Source organism: Arvicola amphibius, chromosome 15 (genome assembly GCF_903992535.2).
Source record: "Arvicola amphibius chromosome 15, mArvAmp1.2, whole genome shotgun sequence".
NCBI classification, from domain to species: Eukaryota; Metazoa; Chordata; class Mammalia; order Rodentia; family Cricetidae; genus Arvicola; species Arvicola amphibius.
Window position 1 is genome coordinate 49,460,589 of NC_052061.1, and position 22,640 is coordinate 49,483,228.

At 42.5% G+C, this 22,640-nt stretch overlaps 1 protein-coding gene across 10 annotated transcripts; it reads left to right on the plus strand.

The window, feature by feature from the left end:
- Nucleotides 1–940: 940 nt before the first annotated feature.
- On the plus strand, nucleotides 941–19,545 carry LOC119802245 (zinc finger protein 120-like). Of its 10 annotated transcripts, none has more exons than XM_038313199.1 (5): nucleotides 957–1,050; nucleotides 16,916–16,967; nucleotides 17,142–17,268; nucleotides 17,459–17,519; nucleotides 18,631–19,545. In XM_038313199.1, the coding sequence occupies exons 2-5, from the start codon at nucleotides 16,959–16,961 to the stop codon at nucleotides 19,418–19,420; spliced, it is 987 nt and encodes a 328-aa protein (XP_038169127.1). In that variant the 5' UTR covers nucleotides 957–1,050; nucleotides 16,916–16,958; the 3' UTR covers nucleotides 19,421–19,545. The 10 variants fall into 10 exon arrangements, 9 of the variants coding, with proteins under 9 accessions (XP_038169131.1, XP_038169122.1, XP_038169127.1 ...); XM_038313202.1 differs by lacking the exon at nucleotides 957–1,050 and adding an exon at nucleotides 12,519–12,537; XM_038313201.1 differs by lacking the exon at nucleotides 957–1,050 and adding an exon at nucleotides 12,779–13,232.
- Nucleotides 19,546–22,640: the final 3,095 nt, after the last annotated feature.

The following is a 22,640-nucleotide window of genomic DNA, read 5'->3' on the forward strand; positions in this document are numbered from 1 at the left end:
CAGCTGACATCCAGCCTCATGGACAGAGGAACTACTGGAGTCTTCAACTTCCCCTGGGTAGAAGCCATTGTTGGACAAGCGAGACTACAGCTTGTGAGCCATTCTCATAAATCCACTTTGTACATGCATGGAGAGACTGATTTTTACCAGTCCTGCTCATGTAGAGAGCCTTGAATAATGCAGCTTTATTTTTCCCCCTGCCTGCTGAGGAAGATAAGCTGGCTTACAATATAGTACTCATAAAGACAGTCTTCCTAGCTCCATTATTCGCTAAGAATTCAACTTACCCTGAAGACATCACTTTTTAATATTATTCATTTGTCAAGAGTTTGTCTTGAATTCTGGAAGAAAACTTCGAAAGCAAGGGAGCCATCATCCCGCTTTCTGGTGGGAGACAGATCTATCATTTTGTTTTCTTATCTGGTCCCTTCATTTCTCTTCCTGACGAGCCTGTGAAAATTTCCTTCCGTTCACCTGACCTCAACGTGAAGCTACAGAACAAACATCTCCTCTTGTTTCCTTAAATCTCTCTTTCAAGCTGTTAATATTCTGGGCACCCTTCCACCTGTGCCACATGGAATCACTCCATACCACACTGAGGAAAGGGCTGTGCAAGACACAGGCAGAGGAAAGGGTTGTGCAGACTAGTCACGTTCATTCAGGAGGAAGAAGTGGAAACGCCTAAGGAGTGCCGGAAGATAGCAGGACTAGCAATTGGAGTCACGGGCAAATGCTACGGAAATGCACATCTTTGCAGATTTGGGGTGTAGTTTGGGTCTGGGTTGGAAGGCTGGGTCAGGAACTTTTGTGCTGTTTCTTTAAGCACACCGTAACCTAAAGGGAGGTGCGCTTGTCACTCAGGCCTCACCAGCCAATCAGGGTCTCCACGTCGAACTGCCAGTCAGAAGCCGTGCAGGGTTCTTCCGGGAGCCTGGTTGCGGGCTTGGCTTTGCAGAGGAGCTGGTGCCTGTGTTTTTCTGTGCTGTGCTGTGAGCGCTGCTGCGAGGAGCTGTGAGGGGGGCCGTGGGCGAGCCGGGAAGCTACAATATGGTGAGCGAGGGGCTGCGGTCCCCGATAGGGAAGAGCAGATGGGGAGGTGCAGGAGCCAGTGTGACTGGGACTCCCCGGGGCTGGGTTAGAATCCCTGTCTGGTGAGTTCCTAAGCGGTCCCTGCAACTCCCTGAACCGTACCGTCCTCTGACTAACTTTGCTCTGTGGGCTGCACCTGTGTAGAGCGTTGGGCGCAGGGAACTGTGTGTGGAACCGTATTTGAGATCAACAACAATGGGCTTTTGGTGCAGCCATGGAAGGCAGGTTGCCTAACTTGGAGAGGCCTGGTTTCTCCAGTATCTTCTAGAAGGACAGCACTTTTCATTTAACCTTTACGTGTACGGTTCGTTTACAGGTAATTTTGTGGAGGTTGTAAAAGGCATCCCGTGTGTTGGGTGGCGCTGCACATTTAGCTGTGTTGTAGGAGAGTAGAATTGGTGACTTAAAGGATTTACCAATGCTTAGAGCTAGTAAGTCTCATAAAGTAGAATTTAACTGTCTCTCAAACACCCCAAAGATGAGTATATGTTAAACAGGCCTGGTAGAGATAAGGGTAGTATGGTCCACATTTTTTCCCCACCAGGATTTTCCTGACATTTGGCTCCAAATCATTACAAAGGTGACACCCTTGGACCACCAGTTGTAGGCCCATCCCCATATCAAAGAACAGACCTCTAACAAGGGAGGTACTGAGGGGTCACAACCTAAAGGCCCGGTCTGCCTTACAGTTCCAGTTTTCTCCTTGAGAAAAGCATCGTTCTGAGAGGGGGGCAGGATGACACCAGGGGACAACTGTTTGAAAAGGAAAACACTGTTGTTTTCAGGCCTGTCCTGGTCAAGCAAGGCTTTCATTTAGGCCCTGAGGCAGGGAGAAGGAACATTCTTGGGGCTGGAATAACTGCCTGGGATCTAGGCTTTTAGAAAAAGACAGAGCTTCTTTTCTAAAAGCAGGAATACAGAGCTGGTACTGGTCTGGGGCCAGGGCCTCTGTGGAGGGTTCCTTTAATCCCGAGGGCCAAGGTCTTCCCAGCACGTGGAGCTATGGTTATTAGTTCCAAGGCCGCTGTGGGCTTTGTCAATAATGTTCTTGAGATACCCTGCATTCTCCTTGTGCAACATTTAATTAATTTCCTGAATTTTTCTCATTGTGTGGTAGTTTCTGCTGACTTCCTAGAAGCTCCCCATTTCTTTCCATCCCCCCTGTAAGTAGTAGACAAGATGCTATTCTTCTTAAGAAGCTTACTTGGCAGGAGACACAGCTTGTGCAAGACCTCCCCACCCCAGCTTTTACCTTTTCTACCCTCTACTTTTCCTATCGTTCTCATTCCCTGGCACTTTCCCCTCAGGACCCCGTCACTGAAGAATGACCTGCTGCATCAGGTCACTGGTGCACTTCAGAAATAATTTTGATAATGTCTTTGCTGTGTCTCCCATCTGCCTAGTGGCTAGAATTGCAGTCTCCTGTCCCTGCCTAAATTGTTCAGAGTGTAACCTGGAGCATGACCCTAAAAGAAACTTAGGGATGACAGCATATGTGGAATGGAAAATCTGTCTATGCTGCTCCTCGTTGAGCATTAGACAGAGGTACATTCAGGCTCTCATTGCAGAGATTTTTCTTTATTAATTTCTAAATTTCTGGAGTGATTTCTCTCTGGGAAGACATAATAATTTTAGTGCAGCTGCATTTCCAGCCTTTTAGAAATATGTTTCTGAGATGAGCGCTCTTGAGTCAGGTGGCCTTGATTTCAGACTGTTGCACTCCAGGGCAATGACCTTGCTGTCCTCTGTATTACCCCTCCAAACGTCTTAGTTTAAATCACTGTGCCACCTCAGAGTTTTAAAATTATCCTTTTGAGTCATGGAGTCGATTGTCCTTTGCAGTTACAGGAAAACAATTTGCATGTGGAGCCTTCGGGAGACCAGGAGAAATAGATTATCGTGTACAGTGAAGGGGGAAATGGTAGGCTGCCAGCTGCTGGAGTCACTGTTATGAAAAAGGACCCGATTGTGGCAGGAGGAGTTAATCTGTAATTTCACAGCATGTGTCAGTGTATGTCACATGAATGAAGACAGACCAGATTGCTGGGTGTACAGTTTGAGAAAGTTACCATGAGGCAATGAAATTGAATTTGCAATTAGTAAACTCTCCTGTGCAGATCTGTTCATTCTGGTTCACACAGTTAAGTCAGCTTAGAAGTTTGAGACACAGATGATTGTAATTCTGTGTGTCAGGTTACAGATCTCGGCAGCCAACATGTGCACATAGTCAAGATCAATCAGTCTCTTAGTAATGGCCTTCCCTCTACTAGGGAAGGGCCTACTCTTTTTCAAAGTGAGTATAACTCAGTTTTTAATCTTAAAAATGCATTATTTTTATCATTTTAAAAAGTCATGCCGGGCGGCGGTGGCGCACGCCTTTAATTCCAGCACTCGGGAGGCAGAGGCAGGCGGATCTCTGTGAGTTCGAGACCAGCCTGGTCTACAAGAGTTAGTTCCAGGACAGGCTCTAAAGCTGCAGAGAAACCCTGTCTCGAAAAAACCAAAAAAAAAAAAAAAAGTCATTTAACTTGGTACCATTTTTAACATTTTCTTTATGTGCATTAGTGTTCTTCTCCCTATTTGTCTCTGGTCTCCAGTGTTTTGTGATCTTTAAGAATCTTATTCCTTTTTTCTCAAGTGCTATTGATTTATTTATTTCTCTTGAGAGCAGTATTTCCTACATCCCAGGCTTGCGTGGAGCTATGAAGTTGAGAATTGCTTTGAACACCTAATCCTCCCTCTGCTTCCCAGTGCTGGGAAGACAGCCCTGCAACTCCTCCAGGCTGGGCCTTGACTGGTCAGTGAGAAGGATAAGAGACCAGGGAATGAGCCGGGCGGTGGTGGCGCACGCCTTTAATCCCAGCACTCGGGAGGCAGAGGCAGGCGGATCTCTGTGAGTTCGAGACCAGCCTGGTCTACAAGAGCTAGTTCCAGGACAGGCTCCAAAGCTACAGAGAAACCCTATCTCAAAAACCAAAAAAAAAAAAAAAAAAAAGAGACCAGGGAATGAGTGTCCTCCAACCTCTCTGACTTTTCCTGGGGAGTTACAGATGAAGAAATGACCTGTGTGAGAACTGATCAACTCTGAAGCTGAAAGCACAGAAAGGGAAAGCACAGAAAGGAGGGGAGAGCTTTCCTGCTTGGGCAGTAGTTGATATTAGCAGTGTGGAGTCAGGTAACCAATCTTAGATGCTTCATAAATATTCCGTGTGGCCATTTCTGGAGGTCCACAGTCCAGGGCAATCAAGAATCTGTGTAACCAAATTACTGCAGTTACAATAGTTTAACCAAAACAGAGGGTCTTTGTAAGAAGTTCTTACCCTGTCTACAGGACTGTTACTTTCCGGGTTTAAGAAGCAAGGCTGAGAGAAAGGTGTGAGCAATCCATGGTGTGCTCTCACACAAATCCCTCGACTCTGGAGCTTATGGCACTAAAGCCTGTTTCAGCTTTTCAAAATAATTATTTGAGATAAAAACTACATCATCTCCAGAGTCTCTTTCTTGCCCCCCCAAGCCCTACCATGACCCCTCACTGTTTTCTAAGTCATGGCCTCTTTTTTCCCTTGACAACCGTCACTGTTTGAATGTGACCTATGTTTGGCTGCAGGACTTCCCAGCCAGGAGTCAAAGGGTTGACTGCACCGGACACTGAGTGTGTAATGCGTTCTACACACAAAGGACCCTGTGCCTTGAACAAGGAACAGGAAGTGCTCCGGGAGCATGGATGAATGTCTACTCTAATACAAACTTTTCAGATGGGGCTCTGTCTGCTGGGCTGGAAGGGCAGAGCTGGGAAGGCCTGTGCTGTCTGAGTCATTAGATCTCTGCTCACCCAGTAGGGGAGCTGCTGATATTCTGCGGTCCAGATGGGTGGCCCTAGCTAAGGAGGGACTCTCTGGCAAGGCTTAGCATTAGAAATATTAGCTTACAGGTCCTTTCTAGGATTCTTCTCTGCTTTGACTGTAGGGAGTTGTAAGAAAGACCACAAGCCATGCCATGGTGAGTGTGGGGTGCTCAGAGCAGGTTTGCTGTGCTATCATTTCTGCTGGGACTTGAATGGACCATGAGCCAGATTGTAGTTCTGTTGGTTCATGTAATGACCCGGACAGTGAACCTTGTCCTGTGAGCCTCCCTGTGTGGGAAATCCTGGGGAGGGGGAGGCTCTGCAGCCTCAACATAGGAGGATCTGATGCTTGTGCTATCACTGTCCAGTGTGCACACAGACACTGCTTGTGATGTGCGGTGGGAAGATGAACTGGAAAAGGTAAAAGCCTGCTTTCTAGAAATTCTGAGTATTGAATTCCACTTTCAGGTTTGTCCTATACATGATACAAATAATTTAGGAACTGGTAGAAAGAGATGATGTGGATCATCCTTCAGCCGTACATGATTAGAATGCTTTTGTCTTTCTGCCACCACCAGCCACCATGGTGTGATTTGGTGAAGTTCACTTCCAGTGGACAAAGGGGTTTCTGTTCTGCAGAGATCTCTCAGGTGTCCATGGTATTGTGCAGGTCAATAGAGCAGATTCCACATCTTGTGCCATAATAATCCCTGTGGCAGGAGGCAGATTTTAAATTTTTCTTCTTTGTTGCTTTGAGATTGGGCATCAGTGGGACGGGGTTTACCTGAAACCACAACAAGCCATGAGGGGCTGCAGAGCCATAGCAGGGGATCACCTCCATTTGCAGAGAGAGCTTTAGAGCATGGAACAAATATCAATGACTGGAGGTCAGAAACATAACAGTGTAAGGGTCACCTTGTGTTGATTTTGTAGAAGTTGTGAAGTCTGTGTTTATTTAATTTCTATACACATGGACTCATAGGGAGCTGGGTAACACTGGTCAAGACCCCATTTTTCCTGGCTGACATTCCCTAGGTCTTTTTTTTTTTTTTTTTTAGATTTATTTATTATATATACAGTGTTTTGCCTGCATGGTCACCTTCACACCAAATGAGGGTGCCAGATCTCATTACAGGTGGTTTTGAGCCACCATGTGGTTGCTGGGAATTGAACTCAGGACCTCTAGAAGAGCAGCCAGCGCTCTTAACCACTGAGCCATCTCTCCAGCCCATCCCTAGGTCTTTTGGTTAAAAGTTGACTATATTTTCTTGCCTTTGTTCTTGGCTTTTTTCTCCATTCCATTTATCCTTTTTTTATATTTGTATACAATATACAAATATTGTATACATCCTTGATTGTTGTGGCTTTGTAGTAAGTATAGAAGCCATATTGTATCTGTCTGTGTACTAGTTTTTCCTGATCCCGTTGAACACTCTGGTGTTTCCACTGCCCATGTATCTTTGTAATCAGCTTTCTTGTTGTAAAGCACTGGGCACTACTGTTGGATTGGATTCTCTTTAAGGTGGAAATTTACCGTTGACAGAATCTTACATTGAAGCGGACATTCCCAAGGATCATTTATTTTTTTTCGAGACAGGGTTTCTCTGTGGCTTTGGAGCCTATCCTGGAACTAGCTTTTGTAGACCAGGCTGGTCTCGAACTCACAGATTACTTCTTTATTTAGTTGGGTGTTGATGGTCTTGTTGTTGTTGTTAATCTATGAAAGACTTTTGGTTTATTGAATAAAATGTATTATGTGTCTTGGCGGCCCCTCAGCACATATTCTTCTTTGGGATGACCTTAGTTCAGATGCCAACACTCAAGTTGGGGGGCTCCAGTTAATCAGACACCCTCTCTATTTGTATGTCACCTGTATGCATGTAGAAGATATTCTCTTCGTGCACGAACATACACAAAAAAACAGTAATAAACTTGTTTCAAAAGTGCTTGTGACTTATAAAGCAATTAGAGCAAAACCAGTTGCTTAGGCGCATACTGATTCTTTCAAAGTCTGTTATGTGTTTTATTTTGAAAAATTTTCATTTCCTCACTCATGTTGGCTTCAGGGAGCCAACATAGACAAAAAGTGTCTGAGTGATCCCAACAGACATCCTTTTCTTTATCAGAGGAGAATAAGATTCTTTCAGTAGTCGAAACTATTTTCTACAAAGTTAAGACATCAGAAGGCTTCAAGCAAATCTCCAATTTTGGTGAGATAACCACCTTGCCCAACTAATTTTCTTTCTTTTTTCTTCCTTCCTTCCTTCCTCCCTTCCTTCCTTCCTCCCTCCCTCCGTCCCTCCCTCCCTTCCTTCCTTCCTTCCTTCCATTTATTATTTTTTGAGACAGGGTTTTTCTGTAGCTTTGAAGCCTGTTCTGGAACTCACTCAGTAGACCAAGCTGGCCTTGAACTCAGAGATCCGCCTGCCTCTGCCTCCCAAGTGCTGGGATTAAAGGTGTGCGCCACCACGCCAGGCCTTCCAACAATTTTTTTTCTGTGATTGGCAAAGGAGAGAACTGAGTGCACAGGATGAGTGGTGGCCATGACTACTTGGAGTTTGATTTTGATTAGGATCTTGCCGTTCTTGTTTAAGGGACCATCATGTATATTTGTAGGTCTGTGTTTGTGTCTCGTTTTGCCAATGGTGTCATCTGTGCTGCTGATTGTATTAATTGTAGTCTAATTATGTTCATTTTCTGGAAAATAATGGACCTTCACCAAATTTGTATTCATAAAATGTCTTGTTGTGAGTTCCTTGAGAACTTTCTGTGGAGAGAGTTTTAGTTTTCTCTATTTGATCTTAGAGGCTTGCCTTGTCTCATTTCCTGGCATTTCTGTGTTCTCCAGTTGTTGCTATCTTTATGTTTGGTGTTTTGCTGCTTTAGTAATTGGTATAATTGATTTATTGACTTTGCTTCTTTAAAGCCGTCTCGCATATTATTGTCTCTTTTTCCTAATTATCCTCAGTTGCCAACATGACATAGCCTAGAGTCATCTGAGAGAACATCATTTGAGGTTGTGCCAAATCAGAACATCTGGTTACTGTGTCTGAGATTGTGTTGATGCTGATTGATGCGGGAAGGCTCTTCCACTGAGTTGTCAGTATCTCTAAGCAAGTGGGTCTGGGCTGGATTAGAGGGATAGCTGAGCCTGAGACAGCGACTAAGCAAGAAAGAAAGCCAGGAAAGCATGTTTCCTCATGTGTTGCCTTCACTTATTAGCTTGAGTTTCTATCCTAATCTCCCACAAGGAGGGACTGTGACCTAGGGGTATCAACCACATAAACCTGTTCATTATCTGAGTTGCCTTTGGTCAGAGAATTTAATGATGGCAACGGAGAAGAAAGTTTGAACAACAACAAAAAAATGGTGCCTCAAAGGTGATTTTGTTGTTGCAAAGGACCTGTGAATGTTGAGATCTGGGGGAATGTTGAAGGTGTTAGGACTGTAGATGGTAAAACCGTAGAAAGCTGTTCACTGAGCTTCATCAGCTGTTCTAGTAGGACCTGGGAACTTGCAGTGTTGAAGGTAATTGCAGACAGTAGTTCTCACGGTTACAGGATTTTAGTGGTTAAGGCTCTGCAGGGAACCGTGGACGTGGCCTGGCCTATCTGCCTTGAGAGACATGTGTCAAAGGATTTTCAGGTTAAAGTCCATGGCTCCTGGGGCACAATGTGCCTTCCAGTTCCTGATGTAGCCCCTCCCTGCCCCAGCCAGTGAATTCAGGCTGCTTTGTGTTTCTCTGTATGATCCCTTAGTAGTCAAGGAAGAATGGGAGTTTCACAGGACAATTGGTTTTAAATCTTGTGTACCCTGTACAGTTTGCAAACTTCCTTATACCATGGCAACTACAATTGTATTGATCCTGGAAATTGCCATTATCATCTGTTTCTGATAAAGGCATAAAAGTCTGATTGCTGTTAATAAATCAGTCACAGCCTTGACTTGCTGTGGTCCCGCTATCCAAAGCCTGGCTTCATTCGTTGTGGCCCTATTAGGTGACCCTGGCCTGGTAAGTTAGCACAGGTACTTGTAAAACTCCATGAAAAATGTAGCCAGAGATCATTTGTGGGATATTTTAGCCCCAAATTTTTCTTATTCTCGCCATGTACTGAAAAAGTAAGATGGTATTAAAAAGTAATGGGCTGATTTCTTAGACAAAATATTGCCTCTGCTGGGTGGTTATTACTGAGACTCGCTCAGGTCTACAGTGAAAAACAAATGGGTTTAGAAAGAAATGAAAGGTCTGTGTTCCGTAGAGAAAAACAGCAGAAGGTGGGTTTCATATGGCAGTCAGGTGGTGAGAAAGAGGCAGGAATTTTCAAGGAGTTTGGCCCCTTTGAAGAGAAGGCCTGGCTCCGCAGTGGAAATCTAGGAATGTGTGCAAGGGCTAAGACTCCATCCAGCTGAGCCTTTGATTCATGGAAGGAGTAAGCCAAGTGATTTCTAGACCCAGGAAGGAACTTCGTACAGAACCTGTGACAACAGCTGTGCTTGTTGTAGGGTCCATCCAAACTTGGCAGGGTCTCCTATGTTGTACTGATTCTGGAAACAAGAAAGATGCAAAGTTTAAAAGTTATGGATGGATCTTTCTCCTGTGGTCGGTTCGTCACTATAGTACCCATCTGTGTTTGACAGAGTCGGACCCTCAGTGAGGAGAGGGAGAGTTCATTGTATGCAGTGGTGAAGATGAAGGCGGGTTGAATTAGAGATCACAGGATGTGGAGATCCCATACCATGAGACTTCTGCCATTGAGAGCTGCGTATGGGGATTGGAAGTAGCAAAAGACAGAGATTTGTGAGAAGTTGCAGAAATAGAGCTACCTGCCGTGCTCCCCGCCCCCTTCTTTAATAGCACCATGGAGGCTTAAATACCCTGCAGTCAATGGCCAACAGATGAAAATCCCATCCTCTGATCCTCTAGGCAAAGCACAGGTTTTAGTAACTTCAATTAGAAGGCTCTAGCAGGGAAGAGCAGCTGAAGGCCAGGCCTCAATTAGTCCCAACATTGTCTGAGACAGAGCCAAAGGATTTGGCCCTGTTGAGTTTTTGTCTTTCTTTGATTCTATCTTCCTTTGCTTGTTCAAATTCCTCTTTCATTTATGTTTTATTTATTCTCCTCTCATCCCAACCGTACCATTCCCTCTCTCCACTCCTCTCAGCCCTCCACCTTTTCCCCAAACCTCCCTCTCTTCCATTTCCCTTTAGAAAAGAGGAGGTCTCTCATAAATACCAACTAGACGTGGTGTCTTAGCTAGGGTTTCTCTTGTTGTGATGAAACACCATGACCAAAAAGCAAGATGGGGAGAAAAGGGTTAATTTGCATTGCACTTTCAGATTGATGTTCACTATTAAAGGAAGTGAGGACAGAAACTCAACCAGGGCAGAATCCTGGAGACAGGAACCGATGCAAATGCCTTGGAGGAGTGCTGCTTATTGGCTTGCTCTAAATGACTTCCCTTCTTATAGAACCCAGGACCACCAGCACTGGGATGGGACCACTCTCAATTGGCTGGGCCCTCCTCTCATTGATCAATAATTGAGAAAATGCCTCACTGATGGATCTCGTGGAGGCATTTCATCCACTAAAGCGCCCTCTTTTCTGATGTCTCTGGCTTGGTGTCAAGTAGACACACAAAACCATCCCATACAATGGTATGACAAGGTACAATGACAGCAGGCTCAAACCATCCTATCTAAAGATAAGGGTCCCAAGAGCAAGTAAATGAGTCAAGGACACCCGCAACTGGGGATTTCAGAATACTTATCAATTAATACTTAGTACCTGTGGGAGTCTGAATGAAATTGGCCCCATAAGTTCATAGAGAGTGATATTAGGAGGTGTGGCTTTGTTGCAGTAGGTGTGGTCTTGTTGGAGGAAGTGTGCCACTGTGGGGTGGGTTTTGAGGTCTCGTATACGCTCAGCCACACCCAGTCTCATCTCCATGTTGCCTGTGGGTCAAGATGTACAATGTCTCCAGGACATGACTTCCTGCATGCGACCACGTGGCACCGTGATGATCATGGACTAAACCTCTGAAAACGTAAGCTGCCACATTGTTTTCCCTTTAGAAGAACTGCCATGGTCATGGTATCTCTTCACCGCAATAGAAGCTCTAACAAAGGCTGTGCATGTTTTATTATTCAGTAGAGAGAAAATAATATGAGAGACACTGCTAATAAGCCTTTGATACAATCATATTACACATAGACTTGCATAGTGGCCCCTCATGTGTTATTAGTAGGTAGTCTAGTGGTCACATAGAGTCATCCTTTAGTTCATGTTAAATAATAACAGCTATTTAACTCAGTGTGTTGATAGTACAGCAAATAGTACTATAACTGTGAACCAACAACCTCCTTTTATCTTTCACCCCAGGAAAATTTAAAAGAGAGTAGTTTTCCAACAATTCCAATACAGTAATTGGAAAATTTCTATTTTAGAAAAACATTCTTAAAACCTCGTCGGGTTACTGGCAGCTGGAATATTTACTTTGGTAAGCGTTGTTTCCTTCCATAGTTGGAGTCTTAGCGTTCAAACAAAGCTTCCAAGCACCTCCATTCACAATGCGCTAGTTAAAATGTTTCTAAATTAGAAAAAGCTCAAAAAATTGATATTGATTTCGTAGAATGATTGGATGGAGAAAAACAACCTAAGAATGTAAAGATTATGAAATTTCTCCCAGTTATGAATTTCCAGTTCTCTTGAAATATAAATATAAAGAAAATTGTTGGAAGCTCCCTCTTGTATAGAAAACTGCCAGGCTTTGAATAATGAGCCAATGGTATAGAATGAAATGTTTACTGGAATTTGTTTTTAAAATATTCAGTATATAATTCAGTATATATATAATTATCCATTGTGAGTTCTAGGCCAACTGGAGCTTTCTAATGAGATCTTGTCTCGAACAATGCAAAATTATATTCAACTATATTTGTGTGCTACTAAGACATTTCTTACTATCGTACTCACTTTGTAGACCAAACGTGCTCCAGTTTTAAAAGATCTGCCAGGCTCTGATACCATGCTTGTCTATATTTATTTCTGAGAATGGCGTGACAGGGAGCAGTGGCTGAAATGACTAGGAGATATTGTCCTGAAACCCCTGTGCCGGGAGCCATGTGACTTCTTTGTGGGACAAGGCTTGGAAATAGCTTGAACAAATTTTTTGGCAAGGTCAGGGAGAATTTAACCCATTTTTGGCAAGGCCGGTGGATAGTTTGCTGTATAATTCTGGGCTTGACCCCAGGAGTGTATGTGCTGCCGTTTGCTGTATAATTCTGGGCTTGACCCCAGGAGTGTATGTGCTGCCTGTTCTCCTGGCTTTCCTCTTTCCTTACACAAATTGTAAGGCTGGCTGCTCCTAGAACCACTAGGAAAACCGTCCCTTGCTGACTCTCAGAAGTAAAGGGACAGTTGTGTGGTATGTTGTTTTTTTAATATTTATTTATGCATACAATATTCTGTGTGTATGTCTACAGGCCAGAAGAGGGCACCAGACCTCATTGCAGATGGTTGTGCGCCACCATGCACAAATTGAACTCAGGACCTTTGGAAGAGCAGGCAATGCTCTTAACCACTGAGCCATCTCTCCAGCCCCTGAGTATGTTAATTGTTAAACCGTTTTCACAGCCCTAAAGGGTATTAGAGATTTTTCGCTTGAGTCTGTTTTTTTAAAAGATTTATTTATTATGTATACAGTATTCTCAGTATTCTGTCTGCATGTATGCCTGCAGGCCAGAGAGGGCACCAGATCTCATTACAGAGGTTGTGAGCCACTATGTAGTTGCTGGGAATTGAACTCAGGTCCTTTAGGAAGAGCAGGCAGTGCTCTTAACCACTGAGCAATCTCTCCAGCCTGCTTGAGTCAGTTTTGAGACACAGTCTCACTTTCTAACCCTGTTTGGCCTGGAACTCATTATGTAGTAGATAGGCTAGCTTTAGAACTTGTAGAGATCCACCTGCTTCTGCCTCACACCTGGCTAAAAAGAGATGTTTATTGTGGACTTAGCTCATATATTACTAGAAAGAAAGGACTTTGGGAATGTATGGTCTTGTGAGGGAGAGCCACACTTAAGAATTGATAGAAAGCCGAGTTCTGGCCACATCACTGGGTGAGGTTTCAGCAGGGGTGGCAGGCAGCTGTGTCTAGCAGAGCAGGTACATCGGTACTTTGATGGGTCTCAGAGCTCAGCTGTTAAGATACAGGGACGGAAGTTGGCCAGGCCTGGGAGAAGAGAAGACTCATCATGTACTCTGAAAGAAGTGACGTAACTCGATCACTCTGAAGACTGTAAGGTGAGATGAAGAGGGGGGCAGGAAGAGCTTGTTCAGGGCATGGTTTTTGCAGAGGGGGGGTGTCTACTCACCGACTTCAGCCATCACTGTGCTGCCGTGTTCCTGTTTACTTTCTTCAGCTATTCGTTGCTCCATGTGTTAAGAAAAACATTTAGCAATGTCAGTATTTCTGAGCAATGGACCCCAAATGCTTTTTTTTTTTTCTTCGAGACAGGGTTTCCCTGTAGTTTCTAGAGTCTGTCCTAGAACTAGCTCTTGTAGACCAGGCTGGCCTCGAACTCAGAGATCTGCCTGCCTCTGCCTCCTGAGTGCTGGGATTAAAGTCGTGTGCCACCACCGCCCGGCTTCCCCAAATGCTTTTAACACATTCATTGACCACCCTATATTGAGCCTGGATTATTTATATTATTGTGTTTTCTTTGACGTTTTTGATTGTGAAGGAGCTAAGTAACCAACAAATATACTTTAAAGGTATCTTTAATTCAAAAAATGGGTCTAAGGATATGTTGCTTGGAAAAGAGGCTCTTTTGTTTCCACAGAAGATGAAAACCTGTGGATTGCTTCCAGACTAATATGGCTTGATGGACCAAGAGCCCTTGAAAGGTCACTTTGACCACCCCTCAAAAAATTACTTCAGCCCGGCGATGGTGGCACACGCCTTTAATCCCAGCACTTGGGAGGCAGAGGCAGGCGGATCTCTGTGAGTTCGAGACCAGCCTGGTCTACAGATCTAGTTCCAGGACAGGCTCCAAAGCCACAGAGAAACCCTGTCTCGGAAAAAAAAAAAATTACTTCACCCAATAAACAGCAGGAAGCAGTTTGGAGAGTACTATGCCCAAATTCCCAAATATTGTTTACATTTAAAGGGGGATATGCTATAGAGATTTACAGGGGTATGTTTCATGGTTTATTGATACAAATTCAAGGTTAATTTTGTTATACTGTGTATATATTTTTGATCTTGATTAAGGTATTATGTTAAGAAATACAGGTTAATAGATACCCATCTATAATAGTCAAGCTTGTAGTCATGTTAGTTAGGTTTTCTAGATGTACAGAGATATTTCAGATAGATAGGTATTCTTCAATCCTTTCAAAGACTACAGAATATGGCATTTAAAATGTTTTAAGAACGTAAGGCTTTTCATGACAGTGAGACACATCTGTTCCTGGCAGCACCAATTGCTTCAAGAGGAGGATGGGCACTGAAGAAGCTCCTTAAGGAGTTTACAAGCCATTTGGAGAAACTGCTCTTGATTGGACTGCTTGATGGTAGGTATTCTGTACATTCTGAAGGACACAGAAGAATGTGACTGACAAATTGCCAATACAGGTGGAACTGTCTTTGAAATTTCCTGCTTTGTAGAAAAGTCTGCCAGATGCTATGGGCCAGTAGGCTGAAGATGGATGCCCCAACAGTACAGAAGAACTTTGGGTGACTGTCCAGGCAGTGAGATGTCTCTGTCAATTCTAGAGTTTTGGAAGTTGCTTACAATGTACTTCCTGTTTATTAGGTAATATTATATCCTTCAGGAGTCTTTGATGGAATTGAAGAATAGATAGCTATTATAGTTTTCCTTAGATACAATTAAAGATAAAGTGGATATAAATATTGTAACTAATTCTTGCTTAATACCTGTTTTGTTGTAATTTTTCTATGTTAAAACCTTATTTAAACAAAAGGGGAGGTGATGTGGGATTCTCTTCTGTATGCTGTGATTATCATTAATGAATAAAGAAACTGCTTTGGGCCTATAGCAGGGCAGAATGTAGGTAGGTGGGGAAAACTAAACTGAATGTTGTGAGAAGGCGAAGTCAAGGAGAAGCCATGGAGCTGCTGCTGGCGACAGATGTGCTGAAACTTTGCTGGTAGGCCACAACCTCGTGGTGATGCACAGATTAATGGAGATGGGTTAAATTAATATGTAAGATTTAGCCAATAAGAAGCTAGAGCTAATGGGCCAAGCAGTATTTTAATTAGTACAGTTTCTGTGTGATTGTTTTGGGGCTAAGCAGCCAGGAACAAACAAGCGTCCTTATTGCAACATGGAATGATAGTTGTGATCCCCCAAGTAAGTACTGGCAATTGAGCCCACCTATATGCAAGACCAGCAAAAACTAATACTGAGTGTTCTCTTCTGCACTGTATTATTTATTCTCCACATTTGTATTGCTAAGTCCATTTGTAACTGTTTACACATGCTGTCAGGGACAAGCCTTGACAAAACCACTTCTTACCAGGGTAGGGGCCTGGGGATTTAGAAATATAAGGAAAGAATATTAAGACTTGTAAAAAAATAATAAAACAGAAACCGTAGAAAAGTCCTGGGAGGGTGTTCCTGTGAACACTGAAATCATCTGTGTTTAATTTTCCATAAGGCAACAGAAGACTTTTTAAACATATGACAGCTTGAGCAATGAATTGCTTCAACACTGTCAGACACCAAGCCATCAGCATTCTGTTGTTCAGGCCGTGAAGCTACCCTAGACCAAGTATCCTGAAGGCAGCCACTCCCCAGGTGACCTCATAGTACAAAAGGAGGAGCAGAAGTACACATGCATGTCCTGACCGTCTGTGAGGATGGACTGGAGCTACTTTTGAGCCATTTTAATGTCAAAAGAATCAAGTAAACACATCCTGAGTCAGGACATGTAGCTATCTATACTTGTCAACCATTTTGAACAACCTCCAAACTCTTTGACCATCAGACAAGGGGGAAATAGACTCACCTTTTTGCGCCTCAACATATGCAATGCCTTTTAATAAAATCTTATTGATGTTACAGTTTAATTTGGGGTAGGTTCAGGTTTCTAGAAGGCAAATACATAACTGTATAAAAACATCACTAAAAATCTGGGGTTTTTTGTTTGATTTTTGCATGGGAAAGAGGGTCTATTATTTATTTATTTAATTTTTCATTGGTTTTTCAAGACAAGGTTTCTCTGTAACTTTGGAGCCTGTCAGGCCGGGCGGTGGTGGCGCACGCCTTTAATCCCAGCACTCGGGAGGCAGAGGCAGGCGGATCTCTGAGTTCGAGGCCAGCCTGGTCTACAAGAGCTAGTTCCAGGACAGGCTCTAGAAACTACAGGGAAATCTTGTCTCAAAAAAACTTAGGAGCCTGTCCTGAAACTAGCTCTTGTAGACCAGGCTAGCCTTGAACTCACTGAGATCCACCTGTCTCTGCCTCCCGAGTGCTGGAATTAAAGGTGTGTGTCATTCTGTATTTTTAAGACCCTGTCTCGAAAAACAAAAAAAAAAAAACAAAAAAAAGATTTGTTTATTATGTATACAATGTTCTGTCTGCATGTATCCCTGCAAGCCAGAAGAGGGCACTCAATCCCACTATAAATTATTGTGAGCCACCATGTGGTTACTGAGATTTGAACTCAGGACCTCTTGAAGAATAGCCAGTGTTCTTAACTGCTGAGCTATCTCTCCCTCTGGAGGCAGGGCCTTAATATGTACTTCTGACTGTCCTGGAACTGACTGCATAGACTAGGTTGGTATTCACCTCTGGAAATTCTGAGTGTAGCCATTAATGGTGTAAGCCAATAAACTCAGATTACCTATTTTATTTTTCTATTTTGTAGTTAGAAATTGTACATTTTTATTCATGTGTACTCTGAACTGTTGATTTGTTTCTTTTTGTTGATCTGTTTCTTTCTCTCCATTTTTTTTATAGTCATTTCTCTTGCAAGGTGATATCCCATTCGCAGTGTACAGAAATGACAGAGGTGAACCTCCTTTTCGGTTTCCTTCTAAAGTGACTTGGGGATTACCTTATAATGTCTGTATCATGGAATAAGTATGAGGAACACCACAATTATGGCTATACTGTCAAAGAAGTATGCATTTACCGTGTTATCAGTATCATGCTTTCTGTTGTACACATGTGTGGGATATTTCAGAATGCAGTGACCTATGATGATGTGCATGTTGACTTCACTTGGGAAGAGTGGATTTTGCTGGATCCTTTCCAGAAGAATCTCTACAAAGATGTGATGCTGGAGACCTACAGGAACCTCACTGCCATAGGTAAGACTGGATCTTTCTTCGTGTTATAAGGGGAGAACTGTTACTTAATGTTTGCTGCTCTTCTGTAGTTTGATTGAGAAAGAGTAAGGTGAATAAATCAGGCATGATTCTAAGGTTCACTGAAGATAGTAACTTAAAGTTTGCACAATTTTCAATAATATACCATACATTTTCTGGTACTGTATTTTAGGATACAGTTGGGATGGCCATAATATTGAGGAACATTGTCAAAGTTCTCAAAGACATGGAAGGTAATTATCATGTGCCAGCTGATACAAATGTGCATCTGAAGAGATTGTAATGTGTCCTGGAAGTTATAAACAGAAGCAACAGTGTAAATCAACATAGCTTCATGTGCATTGAAGATTATTAAATTCTCACAAAACCATGTACCTCAAAATTTCAGGTAGGTGAATTGTATCTGCAAGGCATTCTTTTAAGGAAACAATGCCGTAACATATCACCATTTGAATCATAGTTCTATGACTATGCTGTAGAACTGCCCATCTATTTAGTTTCGTATCACTCATATTACAAAAGGTATACTTAGTACCTATTCAACATGTATATCTCCAAAACTTTGTAATAAACATACAGCCCCATAGTAAAACTATTGTTACTAATATACTTGTTGTTCCTCTGCTGTGTATAGTGAGAGCTGCAGTTAGGGCCAAGAGTCAAGGTGCTGTTGTTATCGAGACATCTTAATCCCTATACCACATGTCTGTGAGAAATGGAATGTCAGACTGTGTGAATTCAATATGGAAGCCTTTGTTATTCTTCATATGTCACTCTGGATACAAGTCATATGAGCATAGGGATATGGGCAGGCATAACACTCTTCTCTCTGAGAAGAATTAGAAGTTATGTAGCAGTCCCCATATTGAATATACTTCTTGAATTTGATTCAGGTATACAAGTATTTGGTTTCTCAACTTCACTGTTAATACATCAACAAATTCACACTGCAGAAAAGCCCTATGAGTACTAGGACTGAGTATAAATCTGTTTGTTCCTAGGTGACTTAATAAATAGAGTGTGAGTCACAAGTATAGGATGATTTATAAATGATATAAGAGGGCTGAAGCTCTCAGTTTTTCCAGTTTCTTGAAATGTGTAAAATCTCATAAAAATATTCTATATATGTGAACCATGTAATAAATGATCTTACCATCACAGGTATCTTCAAAGATGCAAAACAGCCCTTAATAAAAGGGAACAACATGAATATAAACACAGTGATAAAATCTTAGATTTTATCTTTACAATTGGACCACATTGTAAAATTTATTCATAAGATATATTGATTCAACAGTGTATTGAATATGGTAAAGGTTTTATGTGTACCAATTATCCTTGCAGGCTTGAAAGAAGTCATACTGGAGAGAAACCTTCTGTATATACTCAATGTGTTAAAGCCTTTGCATATGACAGTCATCTTCAAAGGCATGAAAGAACACATGCTGGAGAGAAACCCTATAAATCTAGCCAGTGTGGCAAAGCCTTTGCACATGATAGAAATCTTCAAATGCATAAAAGAACACATACTGCAGAGAAACGCTATCAATGTAATCAATGTGGTAAAGCCTTTGCACGTCATAGTAATCTTCGAACACATACAAGAACACATACTGGAGAGAAACCCTATGAATGTAATCAATGTGGTAAAGCCTTTACACATCATAGAAATCTTCAAATACATAAAAGAACACATACTGGAGAGAAACCCTATGAATGCAATCACTGTGGTAAAGCATTTGCACGTCATGGTAATCTTCATGCACATAAAAGAACACATACTGGAGAGAAACCCTACGAATGCAATCAATGTGGTAAGGCCTTTTCTCACCCCAGTCATCTTCAAACACATAAAAGAACACATACTGGAGAGAAACCCTACGAATGCAATCAATGTGGTAAGGCCTTTGCACAACAAATTACTCTTCAAATACATAAAAGAACACATACTGGAGAGAAGCCCTATGAATGCAATCACTGTGGTAAAGCCTTTGCAGACCATAGCCATCTCCGAACACATAGAAGAACACATACTGGAGAGAAACCATACAAATGTAATCAGTGTAGTAAAGCCTTTTCATGTCATAGGTATCTTAAAAAGCATAAAAGAAGACATGCTGGAGACACACTATGAATGTAATCAATGTGGTAAAGCCTTTGTACAACAGAGTCATCCCTAAACAAATACAACAGCATACTGGAGAGAAACCCTATGATTGTACACAATGTGGTAAATAAAGCCTTTGAACATCCCAGCAATCTTCAGACACATAAAAGAACATATAATGGAGAGAAACTCAATGAATGTAATCGGTGTGCTAAAGCTTTTATATATGTCAGTAGTCTTCAGAATCGTGAGAGATGTCATACTACAGGGAATCCTAAAAATATAGTTGGTGTGGTAAAGCTTTGCATTGTATATAGGAGTAAAACTGTGTGCAGTCAATCTGTTGAAGTCTTTGCATCTTACAATAGTCTCTGTATACCTGTAAAAATACCGAGGGCTTATTATAAAGTATTTGGTAAGATCGTTATTCAACACACTTGCATTCAGTTACACAAGAATATTTTGTAGAAAAAATATTGACAGTGTCAACAATTGTAGCGAGAGCTGCGGGCTGCATTCCCACCCGGCTCCCAGCTGCCTGGCTAGCTTATGCCCCGAAATAACAACACACAAATTGTATTCTTTTAAACACTGCTTGGCCCATTAGCTCTAGCCTCTTACTGGCTATCTCTCACTTCTTGATTAACCCATTTCTAATAATCTGTGTAGAACAAGGGGTGGCTTACCGGAAAGATTCTAGCCTACATCTCGGAGAGGAGAGTCATGTCAACTATCTCAGGTTGAAGCATCATGGTGACTGCCCGAGGAATCTGCCTCACTCCCAGCATCCTGTTCTGTCTACTCCACCCACCTATGTTCTGACCAAGCAGTTTCTTAACCAATGAAGTCATCAGATAGAAGACCCACCTGCATCAAACAATCTGTTCACCCTTCATGATGTCCAATTTTGCATTGTTTCCCTTGCAAACAAATGTAAAAAATGAGTTTATGAAGCCATTGTGTGGGGTAAAAGGGCCAGTCAAAGAAACACACTCTGACCCTGAAACCAGATCCAAGGAAACACACTCCATCCCTAACCAACTGAGCGTGAAACCAACCAATCTCTGAGCAGGAAAACTAACAAATCCTTGAGCACAGAAGCAGACAATTGCTGAGCCCCAAATCCAGCCAGTCTCAGCTGGTTCAAGCTCAGGGATTGAAATCTGACCAGTTCTCACCCTAAAAATCTCCCTGAAAAAACCCTGCCCGTAAGAAGCCCAATATATGCCCTTTGCCTGTTCAGTTGGCAGCTACCCGTTTCTGGCAGAGGCATCTACTATCCTGGATTTCTTCCTCCCAAATAAATCTCTTGAATAATTTTTGGGGGAAGACTTTTTTTTTCTGGAGCAGAGCAGAACCTCTTCTGGGAAATTTCTAGTTGAGCAGAGTGGAGAAGTAAGGGATGCCTCTGCTGGGAAATTACATTCTGGGTGCAGAGCCAGAGCAGACTGCTATGTTTCTGTAGGTGTTTTCCCCTTAGTTGAGTGAAGCAGAGAAGTAAAAACTTGGTCCATAGCTGAGAAACTCCATATTGTAACAGAACAGAGAAGCAATAGATACCCCTGCTAGGAAACACCCTTAGGAGAGTGGAGTAGAATAGCAGTGGACATCTCTGCTGGGAAACTCTCTTCACAGAGCAGACAAGAGCCCAGCTGTAATGGCTGTTTTGGTGAGAAGCAGGATTGCTACAAACACTGGAGATTGTTCTCTACACACAGCTTCAGGTATAGCCTGCATTCCTGTCAGTACTCCTTTCTCCTCTCAGCTTTAGGTATTCAACATACCTTCCCTTTGATGCTGTATTTATAGCCTGACTCCCAATAGGGTACCATTCTCTTCAGAGCTGTAGGTATCCAGGATGCCTTCCCTCCACAGTGTCAGGTATAGCCTGACTTCCCAACAGTCATGACACCTTTCTCCTCAGCTGTAGATGCCCAAGATAACCCCTTTTCACAGCTGGAGGTAGAGCCTGTCCCCAACAGTCAGGGTACTTTCCCTCCAGAGTTGTAACACTTGCACTAAGAATTTAAATGATAATGTAGCCCTTCTAGATTTTATACTTGTCTTTACATCAAATAACTAAACCTAAATAAAATAAAAAAGAACACAATCAATAGTAGAAAGTGCAGTAAGGCATCTCCAGAGCTACCTATTCTACAGCAACAAGACCTGAACAACCCAACTGAAGCAGGAGAAAAAAAAGTTTTTTTTTTTTTTTTTTGAGACAGGGTTTCTCTATAGCTTTGGAGCCTGTCCTGGAACTAGCTCTTGTAGACCAGGCTGGCCTTTAACTCACAAAGATTCACCTGCCTCTGCCTCTCGAATGCTGGGATTAAAGGTATGCGCCACCACCGCATACCTGGCTGGAGAAAATAATCTTAAAACAACTTATATTAAGATGATATATGCTGGGCTGGAGAGATGGCTCAGTGGTTAAGAGCATTGGCTGCTCTTCCAGAGGTCCTGAGTTCAATTCCCAGCCACCACGTGATGGTTTACAACCATCTACAATGGGATCTGATGCCCTCTTCTGGTATGCAGGTGCATATGCAGAACACTCATACATAAAATAAAGTTTTTTTTTTTTTAAAGATGATATATGCCCTTAAAGAGGGTAGGAACAATCCCTTCAAGAATTTGAGGAAAAGACAAAGAAAAAATTGAAAGAAACCAATAAATCCCCAAAAGAAAACCAAGGAAAAAAAAACAAACATTTCAAGACCTGAAAATGAAAATAGAAGCGAAAAACAAAACAAAAACAAACAAAACCCTTAGGGAGGAAATCCTGGAAATAAAAAATCTGAATAAGCGAACAGGTTTAATGGCTGCCAGCAATCCTGGGCGGCCCCCTGGGAAAACACACAGAGGGGAAGAGAGAACTGAAAGACCATGGAAAACCAGGTGACCACATCTTCATTCTCTGGGGGGCAGTTTAAATAGCCTGTGGGAGTGGTCTTGACCCTCCCTGGGGAGGAGGTCACCATTTGGTGGGCTTTCTCGGAGGTGGAGTTTGGACTGAGGCAACTCCCAGGGAAGGGAGCTTTGAAATTTCAAAATGGATGTCAGTGGGCTGGGGTGAAGCCCCCAACTAAACACTAAATAAAACTAATGACAGCCAGAAAAAGATGTCTATACAGTCTTGCTCTGATACAGAGTTGACATCTAATAAACAGACCAGTAGCAGGGAGCAGGGCCTAAGTAGTATGTGTTTGCATGAAGATAAAGTAATAGGAAAGAATTTCCTAGT